A 20,496-nucleotide genomic window follows, 5' to 3' on the forward strand; every position below is an offset into this window, starting at 1 on the left:
TCTGTAGCTTTATTTTCAAAGCTAAAAAAAAGCAGCGTTGAATACATGCAGTTAATTTTTGAATACAATCGTGTTACGTGTGCTTTATTCTAAAAAAATAAGGATATCGATATTCAACAATACTCGTTCGCTGTACAAAATATCTGGTGCGTTTATTCAATACATTCGTATATTCTATTTACAAAATGGTCAAAAAATGCCAAGAAATTTAATATAAAACTATAATGGCGCCGATAGCGTCATCATAGCAGCTTTCACTTCGTCGTAGAGATCTTTGTAATCCGCGTGTTCCTTAATGAGTACCATAAGGCTCCCCCTTTTCATACCCATCGCATTACCAATATCTTGTCTTGATGGAGTATAGCAATATGGAATATTCTTATCTTCACATACAATTGGTAAATGACACATGATTTCTATTGGAAAAACATCTCCAGCAAACACAACCAATCTAAGAAGATAAAATTTTGATTATAGAAATATGAAAAAATTTACTTTCATCTTAATAATTTAGTCAAAACGTGAGTAAATATTTAATGTACCCGTGCTCTCCTTTGCGAAGGTGCTTCTGAACATCTTTCAATCCATTTCGAAGGTATGTCTTCTGCTTCGAAGCTGAAATGGTTATATTACAAATGTACAAATACTACAAATATTTTATACAACATCCTCACCGTAAAAAAAAAAATTTTCTAAAGATCTGAAAATTACAATAAGATTACCTTTTTTAATACACTTATAAATTTTCTTCGTTAATTTTTTTGGAGCCATAGGTCTGGCTATGGTATTTATGTATTTCAATTTGTCCTCATAACTAATTTCTGTAGAGTCTGCTCCTTCAACTTCTTTTATGCTGTCATCAATTTCCATTTTGACTGGCGATTGCTCCATTTTACACAGAAAGAATGACAATTTTTTAAAAAAATTTTATTTTATTTCGTCCACGTGTTTTCGATCTACTGAAAGGACGCTAACCTAACCTAAACCACCTAACTAAACATTGGCGCTCATGGACACAGCGTAAGCGTAATGTAAACTCGCCCGTATCAAGAGATAGGTTATGTTGTGACTTAAAACGTTACATAAAAACAGTCCTTTCAACCGGCTTGAGGTGTTTATGTCATTTCACGATGATGTCAATGATTAGACGACGTAAACCTGGAAACAAAACCACGTTATTCTGTCTTGTGACGATAGTAGTGATTTTATTCCAGATCATTTATCTGTGGATCGAAATATCGATCGCGGAATCCCCTCAAGAGAAGTCAGTGCATTGAGTGAGGATCAGATTTGAGAACCTGCTAGGTTATCGTTAGTTCTTAGATTTTAAGATGGCCATGATCATAAGTATTATTTATAAGCGTAACGTAAGCATAAGATACGCAAAATAGAATGGACTGAAAGTAATCAAGTGGAATTATATTTTCAATTTTTTTAAAGTGTATATATCTTTCGAAATTTGTCTAATGTTACAATCACGCATGCGTGAACAATCCAAGTCCGTCTGACAATTCAATCATACAAGATTCTGTTCCACCACGTTCCTTTCATTCTAGAATAAAGTGTTCGAACGTTTCACTCTTCCTAAGTTATAAACTATTTTCGTAAATTTGTTGCTTCCATTGATTATTTTTCTACATATTGTAACCGTACAAAGTAAACAATGACCGTGCGAGATACTATTAGAGAATTAACGCAAGTATGCATGGAGATTCGTAGTAGCTTGGAGTCGCTTGACAGAAAGGAACAGGAGAAATTAATATTAAGGCATATCAAAACGTTTGCGGGCAAAGGGTTGCGAATCGCCGATTTCAAAACAGGTTATTGCTTTCGATATATTTTTCTTGATCAGTGTTTCTTGTGTACGTATAAAAAAATTGTCAACAATTGAACGGTAGGTTGCGTCGAAACGCGTGCGTGTCTTTCCAGCGTTTAGAAATTGATCGATATCGATCGTTTGTTGCCATTGACATTGTTGTGAATGTTCTTGACGAGCAAGTGAGTAATACGTTGTCTTCAGTTTTTCGAAATACCAAATTTTTTGTCGACTTTCTTTATATATAATTCAAAGCATTAAAAGCTAACAAATTTCTTATCAACGATAAGTTTTGATCATCGAACTCGTTCATCGAAGAATTTTTAACCTAACCTAAAATCCAAATACAAGTCAATATTAATTTACGAAGGATGAAAATTCAGGGAGGGCGACAAAAAATACATAATTTGATTATTACAATGATCTACAAGTTATATTTGCCAAATTTTCTGTGCATGTAACCATAGCAAAACTTGTGTATTGTGGTTACCTGAAGAAGATTTTAACGGTTCTCTCTGGTTTTCGTTAGGTGAAAAATACCGCGTGCGATAGTATTCATGTTGCGCAACGAAGAGTCTCAGAAATCCAAGGAACAAAACACAAATGATATTAGGGGGGTGAATGTAGTAAAATCAAATCAACCTATGCGTTTGATCAGTAAAGAGAATGTTTGTCTTATGGAAGAGGAAATACGCGAATATGTTAAGCTCCAAGAACTCGAGAAAGTTCTCGATCAAGAGCTATCTGATTTGAGAATTCAGGACAGAGAATTTCGTTCCACCGAAGAAACTATGGATTTATTGCATAAGTACAATGATATAAGAGATGCGACTCAGGCAGTCTTGGGGGAAATAGCTGTAGCAAATAGAACTACAGTTAGAAGCTTGTACCCACGTTACGGTTTATCCACAGAAGAAGATTAAGTCCATGTTGTTCTTTTCCTTGCTACCATCCCTTGTTCATCCCATTTTTTTTTTATCCATAGTATCTATTTCATTTAATGTCGCTAAAATTGCACGGTTCTTTTCAATGTTCTAATCTTCGACATAGAATTGATCATATGTCGCAAGATAACTAGATTTTCAAAGGAATTCCTTCTTTTGAATATGTCAGGATTGGAATGGTTCAACGTCACAGAGGGATTATCTGTATATCAACATCTTGCTGGAAAGATAATCTTTTTGGATTTCTTTACCTACTGTTGCATCAATTGTATGCACATTTTACCAGATTTAGATGCTCTTGAAAAACAATTCTCAATCGCGGATGGCCTAGTCGTTGTTAGTACATATAACATTCTTTATAAAATGGACTGTTGCCCCTCGATCATCAAGTACATTAATAATGTCTGTTTATAGATTGGTGTACATAGCGCAAAATTTTCAAACGAACGCGATTCGAAGAGATTGTTATCAGCAGTGCAAAGGTACAATATAACGCATCCAGTTGTAAACGATTCGACGCTATCAACATGGCGCAATTTAGGAATCTCCTGCTGGCCATCTGTAGTAATGATAGGTAAGTTGAATGGAATTATTTAAAACCTTGAATAAAAAAACTCTTATATATTATAGGTCCTATGGGCGAACCATTGGCAGTCTTTGTAGGAGAAGGACACAAAAAAGAAATGCTCCTATACACAAACGTAGCATTGGCTTATTTTAAATCATTGAATCAAATTTCGAAGAAAAATCTTCCTTTGCAATTGGCAAGGCACTTATTGCCTACAGGAGGAAAAGAGAATCTGTTGTTCCCTAGCAAGTTAGAAGTTTTTCAAAGTGGACAAAGAGAAAGTCTTATCATAGCCGACACGGGGAACAATAGAATATTGGTAACAGATGTAACAGGAAACGTGGAACACATCATTGGTGGTTCCCAGTCGGGTTTTAGAGATGGGGACTTTGAAAACGCTACGTTTAACGCTCCTCAGGGTGTATGCGCGTTAGGTTCTTCTATTTATGTCGCCGATAATGAGAACCACGCGATTAGAAAGGTAAAAAGTCAACGCATCAATCTATGTAATGGTACATGATCTGAAATATATCTCGCAATATTAACGTAAAATCGTTTTCAGATAGATTTAACAAAGAGGACCGTAACTACGGTCGCTGGCACGGGTTCTCAAGGTCATGATTACGTGGGTGGCAAACCTGGTAAAGATCAAGCTCTGTCTTCTCCATGGGATGTAGCTATTTACAACTACGAACATGATAAACATATCGTACCAGTGTTGTTGATTGCGATCGCGGGTACCCATCAGATTTGGGCTCTTTTCTTGGAAGACACTACTTGGTGGAAGGACAGGTAACGCGAGCAATCTTTTAAAATTCATGACGCTTCGTCTTTAATTGATAGGAAAGTAACATTTTCCATTTTCAAATACTTGCAGAAAATATAAAGCTGGCACGTGCGCTGCGATTGTTGGAAGCGGCAGGGAGGAGAATCGCAATAACTCTTATCCTCATACGGCTGGTTTAGCGCAACCGTCTGGATTGGTCGTCGTTCAAGAGAAAAAGGTCGCCTTTTTTGCGGATAGCGAAAGCAGTACTGTTAGACGCATAGATTTAAACAACGGGCGAGTTACTGCGGTTTGCGGTGCGAATAAGAATCCATCGGTTAGTTTGAGTGCGAAACTAATTTTAGTAACGATTCAAGTTGATACCGAGTTTGGAAACATTTAACAGGATCTACATGATTATGGAGACACCGATGGTGCCCAATACGACGCTAAACTTCAACATCCTTTGGGAGTAACATGGCATGCTAACGAAGGTGTCGTCTACGTAGTCGATACCTATAATCACAAAATTAAAAGAATCGACCCGATCGGGGGCCACTGCAAAACCATCTACGGTGGTGGAAAACCTAACGAGAAATTTTCAGTACGTTTTGTTAGGATAGTCTTCTACACTGTTGCCTCATGCATATTTATGGTCGTAAATCTCGTGTATTTTACAGTTCGACGAACCCAGTGGCATCGCCGTCAGTTCCAACGGGGATCTCTTGTATGTAGCTGACACTAATAATCACGCTGTTAAGGTCATCGACGTGAAGAACGAAGACATTACTACGGTAAATTATTTTTAACAAACGCTTTTAATAAAAACATTATGGTTTCGATATACATATATATTTGCCTTTGTGTTTCAGTTGTCCATAAAAATTCCCATAATCGAATTAGACGACAGTTCTGAAAACGTTTACCATTTTGATACGACGATCAGCGAGAAGGGTGGCGAATTGAATATTACCTTCGTCGTTACTTTTCAAGACAGCGATTTGAAATTGAACCCGGACGCGCCTCAAACGTGGACCGTAAAGTTACCATCAGCGAGCGAATGGACAGTTAAAGCGAAGTCTGGCAAGCTTTCGAGTCCAGTATCGATGAATGTTACCGAAGGAAGCGGAATGCATGAGGTACATGTGAATTTAGATATCATAGCTTGCAAAACCACCGAATGTATACCAAAGAAAGTATCCGTAGTGTATCGTGTACGTCAGAAGACGAACGCATCTGACGTTATAACGGAACAGACGAAACTCGTTATTAAATAATAATGATAAACGTTTTTTCATATCATTAGTTTATCTTTAACGATTTTAACTTCTTGTTTAAATACCGGAGTAGTTTTGATCAGGAGTTGATTGTTAATTTTCATCCAGAATTAGAGTTGTTTCAGGACACCGACAAACCCTTTCTAGATTTTCTCTCTTCTCGATGCGATCGTCCCGTTGAAAAGTGGTCAATCTCAAAGGGGAAAGAAGGGTCAGAATAAATTTTTCAAAATTATTCTACTAACTTATGCGTTTCCTCTAAGCAAGGAAAATTCTCTTTGGTAACTAGGGGTTATGCGAAAGTGTGAATGTTTTTGAAATTTTATATTTTTTATTGAAAAGAATGATTTTTGTACTACGTATGCAAAAACTGAACAAATGTTGAATATATAGTACAAGATGAATGATTTTACACGATATACTTAAGTGACTTATTGTATTAACATTGAGTTAACTGAAGAGTGTCTAGAGGACAGAATGTTACATTAATTATGTTAACAAATCTAATAAAAAAAAGTATTCAGGCAATGCGCAGATATTAATAAAATTATATAAAAAGCTTTACTATTGCAGAAAAAACGACGTTTGTAAGTTGCGTATCCTGTAGGTAATAAGTGCCTGCATCCTTTTAGATATAGACACCAAAATCAGGAAACTTTACTTTTAGAAGAAAAAAAAATGATTTACAGGACCTTTGTAATGAACGACTCGTGTGCTCGTACCTTTGCCACCAACTATCAGGCGAGTCGTTTGAGAACGGTAGCAAGCCAGGAAATAAATCTCGTGCATCGACATTTTTGGAGAACCAATTTTCGTGAATATCTTCACGATGTCCTGTCGGCTCGTTCCATGCCTTTTGGCAGTTGGTTTTTATCCATCTAGCCATTGTCGCAGTTGGTATCTCAACTATCTTGGAGTTTCAGCTGTTTTAAAGCTTGTAACACGATTGTCTTCTATACAGGATGTTCTTAGAGACTGGGACAAGCAAGTGCCAGCTACAGTCATCCAGTATCTAGAATCATCCTATATAGCATACCTTCTTCAAATCTCGATAAGCCACGATACAGTGTGTACGTGGATCAAATATTCCTATACCCGCATCGTAACACTCAGGTGGAATTAGATAATCTTCTTCGTTGTTAGTCCGCAGTGTTGCTCCTGCTGGTCTTAATCCATGGTTGAGGCATATGTAGTATCTGTAAGTCATTGTCGATTACTCGACTACTTTCTAATGCGATCGATGCTCGAAACGTACGCTGCATTCAATGACATGCAAATCAGTTATCGAACGAGAGTGACACGCGTTACAGTTATAAAATTGCTTGTAATGATACATGTTACAATGCAGAGACGCTTCAACCTGTGTCACAATCGCTCGTTAGACGATTACGGGCTTGCATCGAGCATCGATTTGCATAAGAAATTGTTTTAAGAAGCATCGACTTTCGACTCGGTGAATGATCATATTTCTTTTATCGAGAGTGCGATACTCTTACAAAATAATAGTCGATCTCTTCAAAAGTCTGCACCGTACCGTCTATCAGGAAACTTGCAGTACTTCCAGCCGTTTGTGCTGAAGACCAAACCATCGTTAAAGGTATATCGTTTCTCTTTACATTCACCTTGGCGCCAAATACCGTCGACTCTTTGCCCTCGGGGCCAATACAAACTACCGTGACCATGAAACGTGCCATCGCGTAACTCCCCTTCGAAGACTGCGCCTATCGTGGACAAACCAAACGCAAAGTAAGAATTTATACCTCTTTAATCACCTTCTAATACCTTGTTTTTATTTTCTAGCTCCGACAGATGCGAACCGAGCGACGATAGAATCAAGAATTAGCGAGGAAACGGGTCGAGTTCGTACTTCGCTTTTTATTTCTTTTAAATCGTTGAACAACCGATAAGAACAAACATTCTATGGTTGTGTTATGTAGGTAAGCCTGTGCCAGGGCAGTAGTGCAAGCGGTCGCAGGTGCGAAAAATCGTCGAGAGAGAGGGGAGGAGAGAATGTGCTCTCGTTCCATTTATTCGTGGCACGAGCTTTTATAACCTTAATGAGATTCGCAGGTCGAACGTACGTATTTTGAGAGCGGGATTCTCGAACTATCGGTAAATGAAAAACGCGTACGAACTGTAGAGTACACGTAGCAACCGAAATGGTCGCACGTAACGGTACGCCGTCGACTTACGCGCGAGAAATGCTCGATGTCGTGCTCAAAACCAGTACGTGTGCCTGTGCATAACGTACCTCGTAGACAGAATTATTGGTGTTAGCGTGTATGCACACCTTGTCGTCCCCGTTTTTGACCCACCGGTACTTAACGAAATTTAATCCCGCGTATGAGAGAGATCAGTCGCGACGTCCACGTATTCGTACGGATGCTGTCCTTTCCCGCCTCTTCCTTGCCCCATCGAGGGGAGACGAGACAGTTGCTCCAAAATAATATCTCTGGTGATTAACGCCGAGATAATCGGTAGAACAGACATTTTTTTGGATGGAATCGGTTATTCCGTTGCATAGAAATTAAATGTTCATGAGGTTATTCTTGTCCTTTCCGGGAGCAGTTGGGAGCTTAAAATTGCTGATAATTTATATCGATAATATACGAAGCATATATTGGTACATAGTTTCTCAATTGAAGAAGTATACAGAGCTCAAGCGAAATAAAAATTAAAAATTAGGTCAAGTGTAGACTGACTCAGACATTTCTCTGACGTATCGCAATTCGTCTGATTTGCTGTTTCATCGAAACTAACGTAGACGTTTTAATATTACGTTTTGCAAATTATACTAACTGTGTGGTAAACGGAATTTGCCGATTCCTTCCATGCCGAGTGTGCACCAAGAGCCCTTATACTCGCTGCCATCGATGAACCGTGTCTCCTCTTCGAGATCTATCAGTTGCGAGATCATCTTCGTCTAATTACTTCTAATTTTTTCTAATAATATATATATATATATCAGCGCCTTGATTCAAAGGCGAAATATCCTGAGAAAAAGTGTCACGCCTCGTTGACCTTAATTGTTCGGAACAACGCTGAATCGCTACTCACTGAACGCCGCTGACGATAGCAATCTGATAGTCGCAATCGAATTTGTTTTGTGTTCCAATTCCTTGAGTACAGGTATTTAGTATTCAATTTTTTTGAATGGTGACATTCTGTGATATTCGAATACCGGAATAGTAATCAAAGAGATTATAATACGATCTCCTATAATTATTATTATAATCTCTCTGATAGTAATTCACCGGTATTCGAATACCTATGAAATACTCGAATACCAAATGATTCGCGTTGACCCAGTTCCGTCGCGGACACACACCTATTCGACACGGTCAAATGCTCATTCACGTTCGAAACATATGGTCAATGGAAAAAAAGAAAAAATGAAAAGATGACACGATTCACCTGCGCGCGTATATATTATCTATCCTATGGGAACGTCTGCGAACGATTAACGGTATTCGTTTATTCTCTTTCCCTTTCCACTCCCATCTTTCGTCTGTTTTAAGAAATATTCGGCCCGGCCGGCGGACCCCGTTCAAGGATCGCGGAACCATCACGGGAGGAAAACACACAGAGGCTCCGTTAGGATGTTCCACGAGACCAATCGCTTAGGCGAAGTCGTTCTAAGTAACGTTATCCGTCGACGTCTCGATCGTCTATCGATCCTAAGACAGGTACTCGCTCGACCAATATCACCAAACGCGAGTCCATTCGAGGAAACTAATCCGTGCCCCTGCGGGAAGTAAGCGTGCATTTTATTCGTTGAAATAAAAGTCAGTTTTTTTTTTTTTTAATGTTAATTTTGTTCGTATTTTTGTTTCGTTACGAATTCGAACCGATTGCTATTGTATTCGAGTGTACTTAGGTATCAATTTATTTCAGGGTTCGCGCACGAAAACCGCATACGTTCTCGGAGGCAACGTTCCACCCGAAATTCCATGGCAACGTTACGAATATACCATCAAGAAAGCAATTTATTCGGTCGATGTACCGTTAATCGTCGTGTGTCTGTTGACCAAGTAAAATCGTACTCCAAAAAGTTCGGCATCGCTTGCGACCGTGTTTCGCTTCGAAAGTTGCTAGTTCGTCGCGACACAAGTACTAATCGTACCGTTTGACATTTTTCTCGGTGCTGCTTGGTCGAGCTCCGAAGCTATAATGCCGAGGAGACCCGAGAATCAAACACATTGAAACGGGGTCCATTACATTTCTAACAATAAGGATCAACATTTTCTCGAAATAATCATACTTCGCTACATTGCATAATTCATAAAACAGTTATATTCAATTTATGTATTTTACATAAAAACTGTAAAGATTTGAAACGGTCATTTGGCCAACCTCGGTGAGTTTAGCGTTAATGATCATTCTTTCTCGAAAGTCTGCTGTTCTTTTTTCGTCGCAATCGCAACCACGAGAAGACGTTGGTTTTCAATTTCATTTCATCGAGGGTAATAATTACCACGTATTAATCTAAGGCAGTACTCAACGTCGACGATCGAACAAGTAAAAATCGATCGAGACCGGTTAATCACTTTGTCGAAGAGTAGCGACTTTAGCGCACGCTCGATAGAAACTCTCTCACCGTTGCATTCCGCGGTTCCGAAATATTATTACACCGACCGAGTAATCCCTCCTTCCGTTCTGTTTTCATCTCCTTTTATTCGTTCAACTCGGTTCCACGCTGGTCCTTCGACCTCATACTATCCCTTCTTTCTTCTCTCCTCCCTTCCCCCCTCCCCCGAGCTCCCGATACACAGTGGCGGATGTATACACACTTTATACACATCGATACGTCGAGCGGCGATGGACTAACTTTTATTCGAATAATGGACGACGAATGAAACGGTAGATAGTCTACTTTGACCGAAAGTAAAATAGTTTTCACTGTTAATTTTCAATCTGTAGTTTCTGTGTTACAATTATTAGTATGCGTGACAGTGCTAAGTTTTTTGATATTAATCCACGTTACTGAAAGTTTTTTATTCGATAATTAGTTTCTTAGAGATTATGTTATCATTTCTTGAAAAATGAAAAGGTATTTGTATGCGAGTCTATTGGAATCGGGGAACGGGGAATGATCGGTAACGTTCGAACAGGAAGTAGGGGGAACCCCGAAAAGGTACTTCCAGCCCAAGACCCTCCGAATGATATCTTGTTTACTTCAGGGCAACGGTCACAAAATTGTCTACGTTCCCTTAAATATGTAAGATGATTATATCGAAGAATTTAGCATAATCAAGTATACTAAATTATAATAATTATAAGCTGCATATTATTTCGCCAGTCGTGAGCAACCCTTGAAATTTGGAATGACGAATGAAAAATGAAAAAAATTCGTTTCGTGTTGGACAACAACGTGAATTATGCAGCAGCATCGTTACATATCATTCTACTCAACTATTACTCGTTCGACTATTACTCAAATGAACTTGTGCCCGTTTCTGGTAATTACCATATAGATTTCCTGTCGCTTCTTCCGCGAAATGCCTGGAATGTCTTTTTTGTCGAATAATTAGATGCATAAAGTGACGTATCATTTTGTCCCGCATTGTATGTCCGCCACCGTATACAGGGTGATCCTAGAAACTGGGACAGACTCAATTTGAGCATACAATTAATACAGGAAAATTGAAGGACTATCGTTTGGTCCGATTGTTTTATATGTTAAGTGCATATAGTGAAAATGACTGATTTCGTTTAGATGTATTGATTTCGTGAGACATTTTGCGTAAAAACAAAAAATGAAGTCAAGGTCTGAATTAGGTCGAAAAATAAATACTTTAGGAGATACGGCGAATCCTGTCTAAGAGGCGCAACCGATAGATATAACTTAAAATCAAAGTTCGATTATCCTCTTATCTAGTACGGAGCAAGGAGCTCTAAGAAATGTTGGGGATAGCCACGCGTCTCTTAAACAGGATTCGCTGTATCAATTCTAATACTATACAAAAAATGAGGTATCTGCCAAAGCATTGAAACTTTTGCACACTCCAACCATCCTTACACGATATCAATTTACATAGCACCTGGTCGGATAGTTCCTGGATTCTTTATCTTTAACTTCGTGTAGTTTAATATAGCGCGAGGCCTTATTTCTACCACGACACTGAATTCCTTATCGTCGATGGTCAACCTCGTCCCAGTTTTTCGAATCACCCTGTATACGTTCCCGTGTACTTACTCCGGCGTACGTCTGCCCCCTCTGCGTGAACCGTTCCGGCCAACATCTCTCGGCTTCTCCAGGTTCACCCTTTCCCCATCTTTTCGTTGGAAAAGAACGAAGACGGTGGTTGCCCCCTCCCCTCGCGATCGCTTCTCTTTCTCAGTCCGATGCACTCGTCTCAACGAAGGATCCGAGCGCCACGCAGTACGCGCTCATCCAAGGTAGGAGACAGTGGAAACGACGACAGGTGGTACGGGAAGAAGGGCGGCGCACGCTCTCGCAGGACACCCAAAGGATAAGAAGAGAAAACGGGAAATCAAAGGCCGCCAAGTGCACCGATAAACGAGGGAGAAAGAAAAAGAAAAGAAGAAGGAAACCAACGAAAGACGCACACGGAAGAATATCCTGTGGATATCGCGCGGCGGGGTAGCCGGGTCGATTCTCGGTGTAGCCATCGAAAGATTGGATTATCTCTCCGGCCACGCCAGACCAGATAGTGCAGGTTCACGGAAGCCTGGTAAATAAAAGTGACAAAAGGGACCGGAAGAAAAAATTGGCAACGCGGACGCGGTTTCCTCGAGGAGCACATGCCCCGCGTCAGAGATCATTGAGGTATTTTCTATCATCGGAGTAGAGCACCCAGTCCATCGCGCGCCCTACAGGCCGCAGGCCAGTTTCGAGGACGGGGATTTTTGTTGAACTTGGGAATCCCCTTTGATTATTCTCGCCACGGGCTACCAGGGGACGTGTGCCCCCCCTTTCGAGACGGCTAAGACTATCTGGGTACCGTAGAATAAGACTGCTCCGTATAGAGACTCGGAGGATTCTTTCTTATGATGTATAGAAACTCGTAACTGCGGATGTTTATGCGAATTCATGTTTTTATATACATAGATGAAGAACAGATATTGTAAATTGGAGTATGTCTTGTCTTTTAAATGTTGTAATGTGTATTGTACTTTTTTATATTTAACTTATTTATGCATCTGTAAACATCCTTATATATTGTTGTACGTTTACATTTGTTATAAATATCCGCAGTCTTCTTGCAACCTTTTCGATGATTGATATTTAGAGGAATTTTGAGGAAAGGATTGTAAATTGCTTTTTTACGTAGTAGTTTATACTTTTTAATGGAACTTAATACCAGCCTGACCCCGGGTATCTTTATTGGAAAGGGGCAGCTCGTTCCAGGATGTTGAAGATCAAGCATTTATTTACGAATAATGTATTAAACGGATGTTTATGAAACTTGGATTCTAAAAATTCATGTATATGTATAAAGATATACCTAAAGATTCATATATAGATTCATAAAGATCCGCTGAGTACATTATTTTTAAAAAATTCGTAAAGAAATGCCCCATTTTCTGAACCAAGTTTTCCCCCTAATAGTATACATCATGCGTTTTACAAGCAGATTCCATTCGAACATAAAAAAAAAAAAAAAATGCTAAAGCATAGGATATATACTCTACGATTTTCCATTAAAATTTCAAATTAATCGCGTTTATAGCTTCCTCGCAAACAATTTCACGATGAACGTCTTCTTTTACTGCCTACGAATGAGAATACCCCCCTTAATGGACTCCCGGAAGGTAGGCGCTGGAATTAATAAGCCCATGTGAATGGGCTCCCGACACGTGAAGTGTTAACTCGATGTGCACGAAGAGTCCAAGCTGGACTCCCGAGAATGAACCCTAATTATACCGCGCAACGAATATGAAGCTTTAAACATCTCGCGATAAAAACACTTCTTGTGTATAAAAAAAGGGAAATTCCCTTTCCCAGATTAAACCTCTCGAGGGACGAGTTACTTCGTTACGAATAAACGATATAACAATTCAATTCGAAAAAGTGTCTTCGAGACTAGCCACTTGTCTAATCATACCAATAGATATAAATGTGACGATGACGTTGTATCATGTCCCCCGAGAGGTGAATGGCAATGTTAACACTTTATCTACGGGTAGCCTATTTATCAGCTTTTTAATTCCAGTGTTTGTTCACAATTTGCAGTTGGAACGCGCGTATCGCGTTTACTAAGCGATTTACCACGCGACGGAAAACCGGTCGTCACGTTAAGGCGATGGCCCGTAAGGGGGTAGCATGGAATCGAAGGGTCGTTAACCGAAAAAGAAGACGAACTCGTCTTCCGTCGCTTCTGTCTTTTCTTTCGATCTATTTTCCCGCGCGCTTACATGGCCATCGGGCCTCGTGGTGGCCCTTTTTTTGCGTTGTCCCTGCTTCGATGCTCGTCGTCGCTTTCGATCAGCGATAGGCAAAACCCTAGGCATCGAACGAATCTCAAGTTTCACGATTACGTTTATTACCTTCTCGGTATCTTACGTCTCGTTTCCTTCTTTAGGAAACGCTGAAAAGTTTGTAACTGTTGTTTTCCAGTTCACCTCGCGGACGGAATTCCAGAAGCCATGTCCTTGGAACGGTTTTACGTTACGGCGACGACACTCGTGCTGTTGACGTGTTTAGGCACCAGCGTGGGTTGGCCGTTTCTGGAGCACACTACCGTTTCATCGCCTAGGAAATTTTTCAAATCTAGGTCAGTATTTCGTTACCTGCGCCGAACGCACATAGTCCGTTCGCCTCTGTTAAAGACCAGGAACCAGATTGATGGAAAGATATACCGCTTCTCCGGTTATCAAAAAGTCGCACCGCTGTCGAGCCTGACTTGCTTGCCGACACTATTTCCTTATCCTATCTGGTATCTTTTACGGGGGTGTTATTTATATAGTTCATTGCGTGCTTCCAATCTTAATTTTGTTTAATATGTAAAGTGTATTATTACTACTTCTCCATGAATCCACGAGTTTTGTACCTACTCTGTACTACACTTTTAATTATTCACGTTCAGTTATCCGTATCGTACGATTTCCAGCGTTGTCCAGGCGGTGTCGATTGTCCCCAAGCAGCACGATGCTAAGAATGGAGTACGCGCGTCGGAGGTCGACAATTTGCCGCCCTCGATCGGCGTCAACTTCTACAGATTGCCTCCTTCGCCAGCCAACTTGTTGAAACCTGATGGCTTTCAATTCTACACGTACAACGAGAAAGGCGACATGATCACGAAACAGATGACCATGCAGGAGATTCAATCTCTAATCGCAGCGGGGGGACCGGATCATTCCAACATGGGAATCCAGGAGCCCCAGAAAGCGGAAGATATCCTTACCGGAGGGAAGAAGGTTGGTAAACGATTTTCCATCTGTTTTCAGAACATACCTATTCGTTTCTAATATTCTTCTGGGACATTTCCAGGTAATGGACGTCGTTGAAAAGGTGCAGAGCGTTTTGAAGAGCGCCATGGACAAACCATCGACGTTAACAGGCGCGATTCCCAATTCTGTCCCAGAGAAGGTGAACGTCGAGTGGAGCAACATATTGCCCGCTATTCTGGCTGGCGAAAAGTACCCTGAGAAAATCGACGAACCTCGACCCGTCGAAGAAGCCACCTCCTCCTCAACGGCCTGGAAAGATCCGTTCTCCGATTCGATGAAACTCAACGTCACCGGGACGGTTTTGTCGGAGCCTGGCGAGGCTACGGAGTCCGTAGAGCAAAAGGAAGAACCCATTAGGCACCAGAACAAAACGCAAAAACCGTCTTCAACCGTCACAGAATCAACGATTACGTACACAGAGAAGTTAATGATTCCTGTACCAGTCATCACGGCAGAGCACAAGCCTCCAACCATGTACCACACTACTCAGAGTAGCGCGTTGTTCCAGAAGATAACCGAGATGGTGCCTCTGGAAACTGGGTTTGGAGAAAGTCCTGACCACGATAAGAGTCCTCTTCTATCCTCTTCTGTGCCCACGAAAGATGAGGATGATAGCACTCTGCTGGCAAGTACAATGGTAACTTCAGAATCCTCTGTCACAGAGGAAACCATGCGTTTACCCACGACGGAAACGAAAACTAAACCTGTAGACACTTTGGTAAACGAGAGCTTAGACAGTGATTCAACGACCAAGTCTGTAACGGAATCTGACAAAGCAGAAGCCGTGGCTAACGAATCGTTCACAACCCCTTCGCAGTTTTCTTCAACCTTTGCTCCAAGCACAGATAAATCAGCTATGGAATCATCGACGATGACACATGACACGATAACAAAACTGAACACAACTGAGATGGAGGAAACACAACCCATAAAACCGCTATCCGCAGAGTTAGAAAATTCCCTATCCAGTATGATCAATCAGATCTCCGAAGGGCTTGGCTCTTCCGTGTTGCCTATGTCTTCGGAACTGGAATTGCCCCAGGAGGGAATCGTGGATAAACACAGGAACAGTTCTGAGACCCAAACGAGCACTACAGTATCGATGATTGACACAACGAAGTCAACGATGCAAGAGGAAGAACCACCCAACGTGGAAAGTACGATATTCAAAGAGCCCATTCAAGAATCAATCACCAAGACAACTATGAATCTCAAAGTTGAAAAGGATAAAGTTTCGACGAGTACAACACCTGTAGAAGAAACGATGAGCTACTCTGATGCATTGACAAAGTCCGACGACACTCGCAACGCGACGGAAACGACCAATTTGATTCCCTCGACCTCTTCCTCGGAAACTATGAGTAAAATAACGACTTTCAGTCCCTTTGATTCTCCACAGACAAATGCCACTCAGACATTGAACAGCGAGTCGATGGCGATCATCGAAGGTATACTTAAAACTATTTCAGCCGAAACGAACAGCCCTGTTACGGAGGCAGTCACGATGCCCAACATTTTGCCAGAGAATCTTCCCACCAAAACGTTGGCGAGTGGGCTCGTGGCTGGCTTCGGAACAACCGAGTCGAATGCATCGCAAGATGCAACAACTTCCTTGCCAGATAAACTTGGATCCATAGACGTGACGCCGTGCTCGAAGTCGACCACATCTCTGAAACTGGAGACGCAAACCTCGACGTCTATTTTACCGACTGTCGAAACGGAAGAGAAGAGTTCGAGCGAGAATCAAACTCAAGAGGCGAACGAGGACGTGTTGAAAGTGTCACAATCACCAAATCTACAGAAGGAACCAGTAATACTGGAAACAACGGTACGAACAGTGTCCGTTACGCCTGCCAGCGTGGAATATTCTCAAATGGAGAACGACGAGCCATCGACCGTGTCTAAAACCACATACTCGATGTCTACGACCGAGTCTTCTCCTGTTGATGTCACCTCGAAGGTCGTTACCGATCGAATCAACTCCTCTTCGACAGATATCGTGCAGTCAGATGCCGAATCCACGACGATGGCTAGCAACGAAAGCTTCGCGAACACTGAAGTGTCCAGTATCAGACCTGACTCTCAAAACCAGGGACAAGAAAATGTTTCCAGCACAGAGTTCGTGGAGGTGGCACCACGGCCAGAAAGAATCCCACCAGAAGCGCTGAAAAAAGACGATGCCACCTTGATGACCCACTCTGAGGAAGATGTCCTGGGGAAACCATTGTCAGAACCCGTGGACGAAACTGTGAACGACACGATTACAGCTCAGGATAAATTGTCAACGAAAGGGAACGAATCGACTGTCATTACAAATTTGTTGGACACTGAGAAGCAATCGGTTGGAACATCAATGACGTCCTCAATGGACGCCAGTACAACAGAAGCTTCTTTAAAAGAAAAAGTGGAACTTCAAAGTAATGAAAGCAAGATTGATACAACAACCTTTGCATCCATTGACAAAGTACCCGTCACCAGCGCGAAGGAATGGTCCTCCACTACTAGCTTACCGACTATTAGCGCAGAAGAGTCGTACCAAAATTCCAATTTTAGCGAGGCAAATGAAACTGACGCGAGCACCATAAAAACAAATTCAACTCTGGAACCAGGACTTTCGATTCTTGATAGCTTACAAGCGAATCAAACGTTTAAAACAGAATCGACAGACCTATCAATCGTCGATACAACAGTATCCAACGGAACTTTAAACTTGAACAAATCAGAAGAATCTCAGGAAAACACTATAAAACCCAGTAATTCAACCACGGAATTGGGACTCTCAAACCCTCATACAACTCAGGCAAATCAGACACTTGAAAACTTTGGAGATTCAAGCTCGAGCAAGAAACCTATCACCAGTGAAGAGGAGTCAACCTCGACGACAACCAACTTGCCATCTATCGGCACAAAAGCGCCCATAAACGCTTCAACCTCAGATATATCCAACGAGTCTTACGAAAGTATCACAAACATAAGCGATGCGTCTATGAGACCTGGAATCCAAGCTCCTCAGAGTCCCCAAGCTAATCAGATGTTGGGAAACGTAGGCGATTCCACCTCGAGCAAGGTAAACGGTACAGACGTCGATGGGGAGCACAAATGGCAGCGGATATCTTTGCATCAGACAACTTCCCCGTCGTCGACGAAATTTGCTGCGACCAAGAAGCCACCAGGAGTACCAACTATAATAGAGACGACATCTACGGAAGCAGGAACGCGTTTCCAAACAACGACGTCCGCCCCATTGAGCGAGGCCGACACGATAGTGTCCTTAAACGCCTCGAAGAGTATGAACGGCCTGGACACCAGCACCAGAAACGCTAGCATCGATATCATCAATTTCTCCAGGCTTTGCAACGAATTAGCATTCAAATTTTGGATATCAGCGAACAAGGGATTAAGCACTGGGAGGTCCCTGGCTCTCTCACCGTTCGGGATGATCAGCATGTTAGCCATGATCTTCCTCGGCGCACGGGGATCAACGTCTGAACAGATGAACGAAGTCCTAGGACTGGACAACGTGGCCACCTTCAATCCTCATTTAATCTTTCAAAACGTGACGGACACTGTGAGCTTGGCCAGACACCAGGGCATTGCCAACGCTGCCTTCGTTCGCGAGCTGTTCGCAGACAAGATCAAGGTCAGGAAGTTGTTGCCATTCTATAAGGAACAGGCCCAACAGTTCTACGAAGGATTGGTAGCCGAGGTAAATTTCGCTACCATCAGCGACCTGGCGCGTCGTCGGACCAATCTCCTCATCAGGAAGCAAACTGGAGGCAGGATAAAGGATTTCGTGAAGAGTAACGCTGTTCCTTTAAGGTCGCCGCTTGCTGCAATCTCAGCGAACGTGTTCCAAACGGATTGCAACACCAGTTTTGTCAGCACTACAGGTCGGGACGGGGAATTGTACTTTGCAGTGTCCTCAGCATCCAGATTGAGGAAGCTGATCCCAGTTCCAGCTACTGTCTGGCGGTCGAACGTACTTGCAGGTCAGAAATGGGCAAAATTAGATCAATATAATTTTGTTAGGAATAAATGATAAACAATGTTTATTATTCGACTCTGTTGTAGGTTACGAACCGAGTTTGGACGCTACCGCTGTTGCCCTCGGTGGTGTCGATAAACTCGTCTCGACGATATTCCTCCTGCCCGGTCAACAAGGTCACGCAGCGCCTGGGGACACGTTGGATCGTCTCGAGCAACGGCTTCTTAAAGGTGCATTCCAAGACGGAACCTGGAACAAACTCCTCAAGGTTCTTATACCAAGGCCAGGTCTCGAATTGCAGATACCTAAGTTTAGTCACCGATCGGTGGTCAACGCCACCGCCGCCTTGAAGAGGATGGGTCTCGATCGGTTATTTACCAACGACGCTGACTTTAAGGGCATCAATGGTGGAATAGGGAATCGTCTGTTTTTGTCTGATGTTTTACAGGTAAGGATAACTTAGCTTTCTTTCAATTTTCACCTAACATCTTTCTTACAACATCTAGGATTATAATTTTCCTTTTAGATGAATCTGTTCAGTACGTGCGGCGACGAAAATATCGGCAACGGACGTCACCACGTGGAAATTTACCCAGCCAGTCCCTCCCTGCGAAATTCTCAATACGAAGAGCATCATACGCTAGACGCTGAGAAGAAACTAGATAGCGATTCGGTGATCGATGTTTTGTCAAAGAACTACCGCAGTATTTCGACCAGGGGGTCGATAAGAAACACCGAAAGATCGGAAAACAAACCCAGATTGAAACTGGATCAACCGTTCCTTTATTTCGTGCGGCACAATCCAACGGGTCTCATCCTTCATACGGGCCGTTTCAATCCTAGACTGCTGTAAATTCATCACGCAGAATCATTCGTCTCATTTTGGTCTATTTAATTTCACATCTTATTCGCGTACAATCGAATCGATGAGTATTTTTGTCGTTGTTTCCATTCGCGTTACGCTTAGTCTGATTTTTAAATTCCACGTTCACGCGTTGGTCGTTGGACAAACGGAATAGCGTCACGCGAATATCTGTTAAGTTATTATTGATAATGTTTGTACGCGAATATGGTTACATTATAATACGCTTCTGCGATATTAAGTATGCTTTAGTATCAGCAGAATCGGTAAGAACGAACGGTTGTTGAAGATGCTGTCGTAACAGCGACTCAGCCGAGGGTTTTAATCTTCTATCGCATGAGTTTTACCGAATTCTTCGGAGAGGAATTATTTTTTGGATATTTATACGTCTATGAGTTAATTAAGAGGGCTTGCAGGGCTACTAATTTCCTTAGGGGAATTCACAGAAATTGCTTTCATTGGAATATCATTGGTGTGACAACGTATTATGCGATAGAGGGTTAAAGGACGACTCGAGATTAGGTTAATTAGTATTTTTATTTAAAAAAGACAGAGGAGATATATATTTCGGAATATTTTCGAACAAGAATTAAAATAAACGATTATAAGGAATGAGTCACCTATAGAAACCCCATTTCTTCAGGATTCTTCCTCCCGTTCTTTTTTCAAATTAGTAACTTCAGTCGGTAAAAGAGCAAATGGTGTCATTTAGCGTGGAAAATACGAACGATTTCACTAAATACTTGCGCGTTTTGCCGTTGAGGCGCTATGATCGTAAGTCAAAATTTTAGTTTTACTAGATGGTCGCTAGATGGCAATTCCATTCAGTTTTACGTCGTTTTAATATATTTTTATATCTTTTCA

The 20,496-nt window shown here is 41.5% G+C and overlaps 4 protein-coding genes across 5 annotated transcripts; 2 read left to right on the forward strand and 2 right to left on the reverse strand.

Annotated features, from left to right (window-relative positions):
- Window positions 1–131: 131 nt before the first annotated feature.
- Window positions 132–1,031, reverse strand: LOC128888502 (H/ACA ribonucleoprotein complex subunit 2-like protein). The gene is made up of 3 exons (XM_054145402.1): window positions 723–1,031; window positions 543–615; window positions 132–451 (listed from the first exon to the last, which is right to left on the reverse strand). The coding sequence occupies exons 1-3, from the start codon at window positions 889–891 to the stop codon at window positions 220–222; spliced, it is 474 nt and encodes a 157-aa protein (XP_054001377.1). The 5' UTR covers window positions 892–1,031; the 3' UTR covers window positions 132–219.
- A 90-nt stretch (window positions 1,032–1,121) lies between these two features.
- On the forward strand, window positions 1,122–5,902 carry LOC128888373 (NHL repeat-containing protein 2). 2 transcript variants are annotated; one of them, XM_054145179.1, is made up of 9 exons: window positions 1,122–1,277; window positions 2,930–3,096; window positions 3,175–3,334; window positions 3,391–3,809; window positions 3,891–4,120; window positions 4,206–4,431; window positions 4,501–4,698; window positions 4,775–4,888; window positions 4,967–5,902. In XM_054145179.1, exons 2-9 carry the CDS (start codon window positions 3,031–3,033, stop codon window positions 5,369–5,371), a joined length of 1,818 nt encoding a protein of 605 aa, XP_054001154.1. In that variant the 5' UTR covers window positions 1,122–1,277; window positions 2,930–3,030; the 3' UTR covers window positions 5,372–5,902. The 2 variants fall into 2 exon arrangements, with proteins under 2 accessions (XP_054001154.1, XP_054001143.1); XM_054145168.1 differs by lacking the exon at window positions 1,122–1,277 and adding an exon at window positions 1,510–1,820.
- A 262-nt stretch (window positions 5,903–6,164) lies between these two features.
- LOC128888514 (MORN repeat-containing protein 5-like) lies at window positions 6,165–11,703 on the reverse strand. The gene is made up of 4 exons (XM_054145429.1): window positions 11,568–11,703; window positions 6,906–7,092; window positions 6,408–6,567; window positions 6,165–6,277 (listed from the first exon to the last, which is right to left on the reverse strand). Exons 1-4 carry the CDS (start codon window positions 11,611–11,613, stop codon window positions 6,242–6,244), a joined length of 429 nt encoding a protein of 142 aa, XP_054001404.1. The 5' UTR covers window positions 11,614–11,703; the 3' UTR covers window positions 6,165–6,241.
- A 68-nt stretch (window positions 11,704–11,771) lies between these two features.
- Window positions 11,772–20,244, forward strand: LOC128888316 (mucin-2). The gene is made up of 6 exons (XM_054145051.1): window positions 11,772–12,161; window positions 13,953–14,109; window positions 14,446–14,752; window positions 14,826–18,774; window positions 18,857–19,218; window positions 19,297–20,244. Exons 2-6 carry the CDS (start codon window positions 13,982–13,984, stop codon window positions 19,621–19,623), a joined length of 5,073 nt encoding a protein of 1,690 aa, XP_054001026.1. The 5' UTR covers window positions 11,772–12,161; window positions 13,953–13,981; the 3' UTR covers window positions 19,624–20,244.
- Window positions 20,245–20,496: the final 252 nt, after the last annotated feature.

This window comes from Hylaeus anthracinus, unplaced genomic scaffold, assembly GCF_026225885.1.
Source record: "Hylaeus anthracinus isolate JK02 unplaced genomic scaffold, UHH_iyHylAnth1.0_haploid 0, whole genome shotgun sequence".
In the NCBI taxonomy this organism is placed as follows: Eukaryota; Metazoa; Arthropoda; class Insecta; order Hymenoptera; family Colletidae; genus Hylaeus; species Hylaeus anthracinus.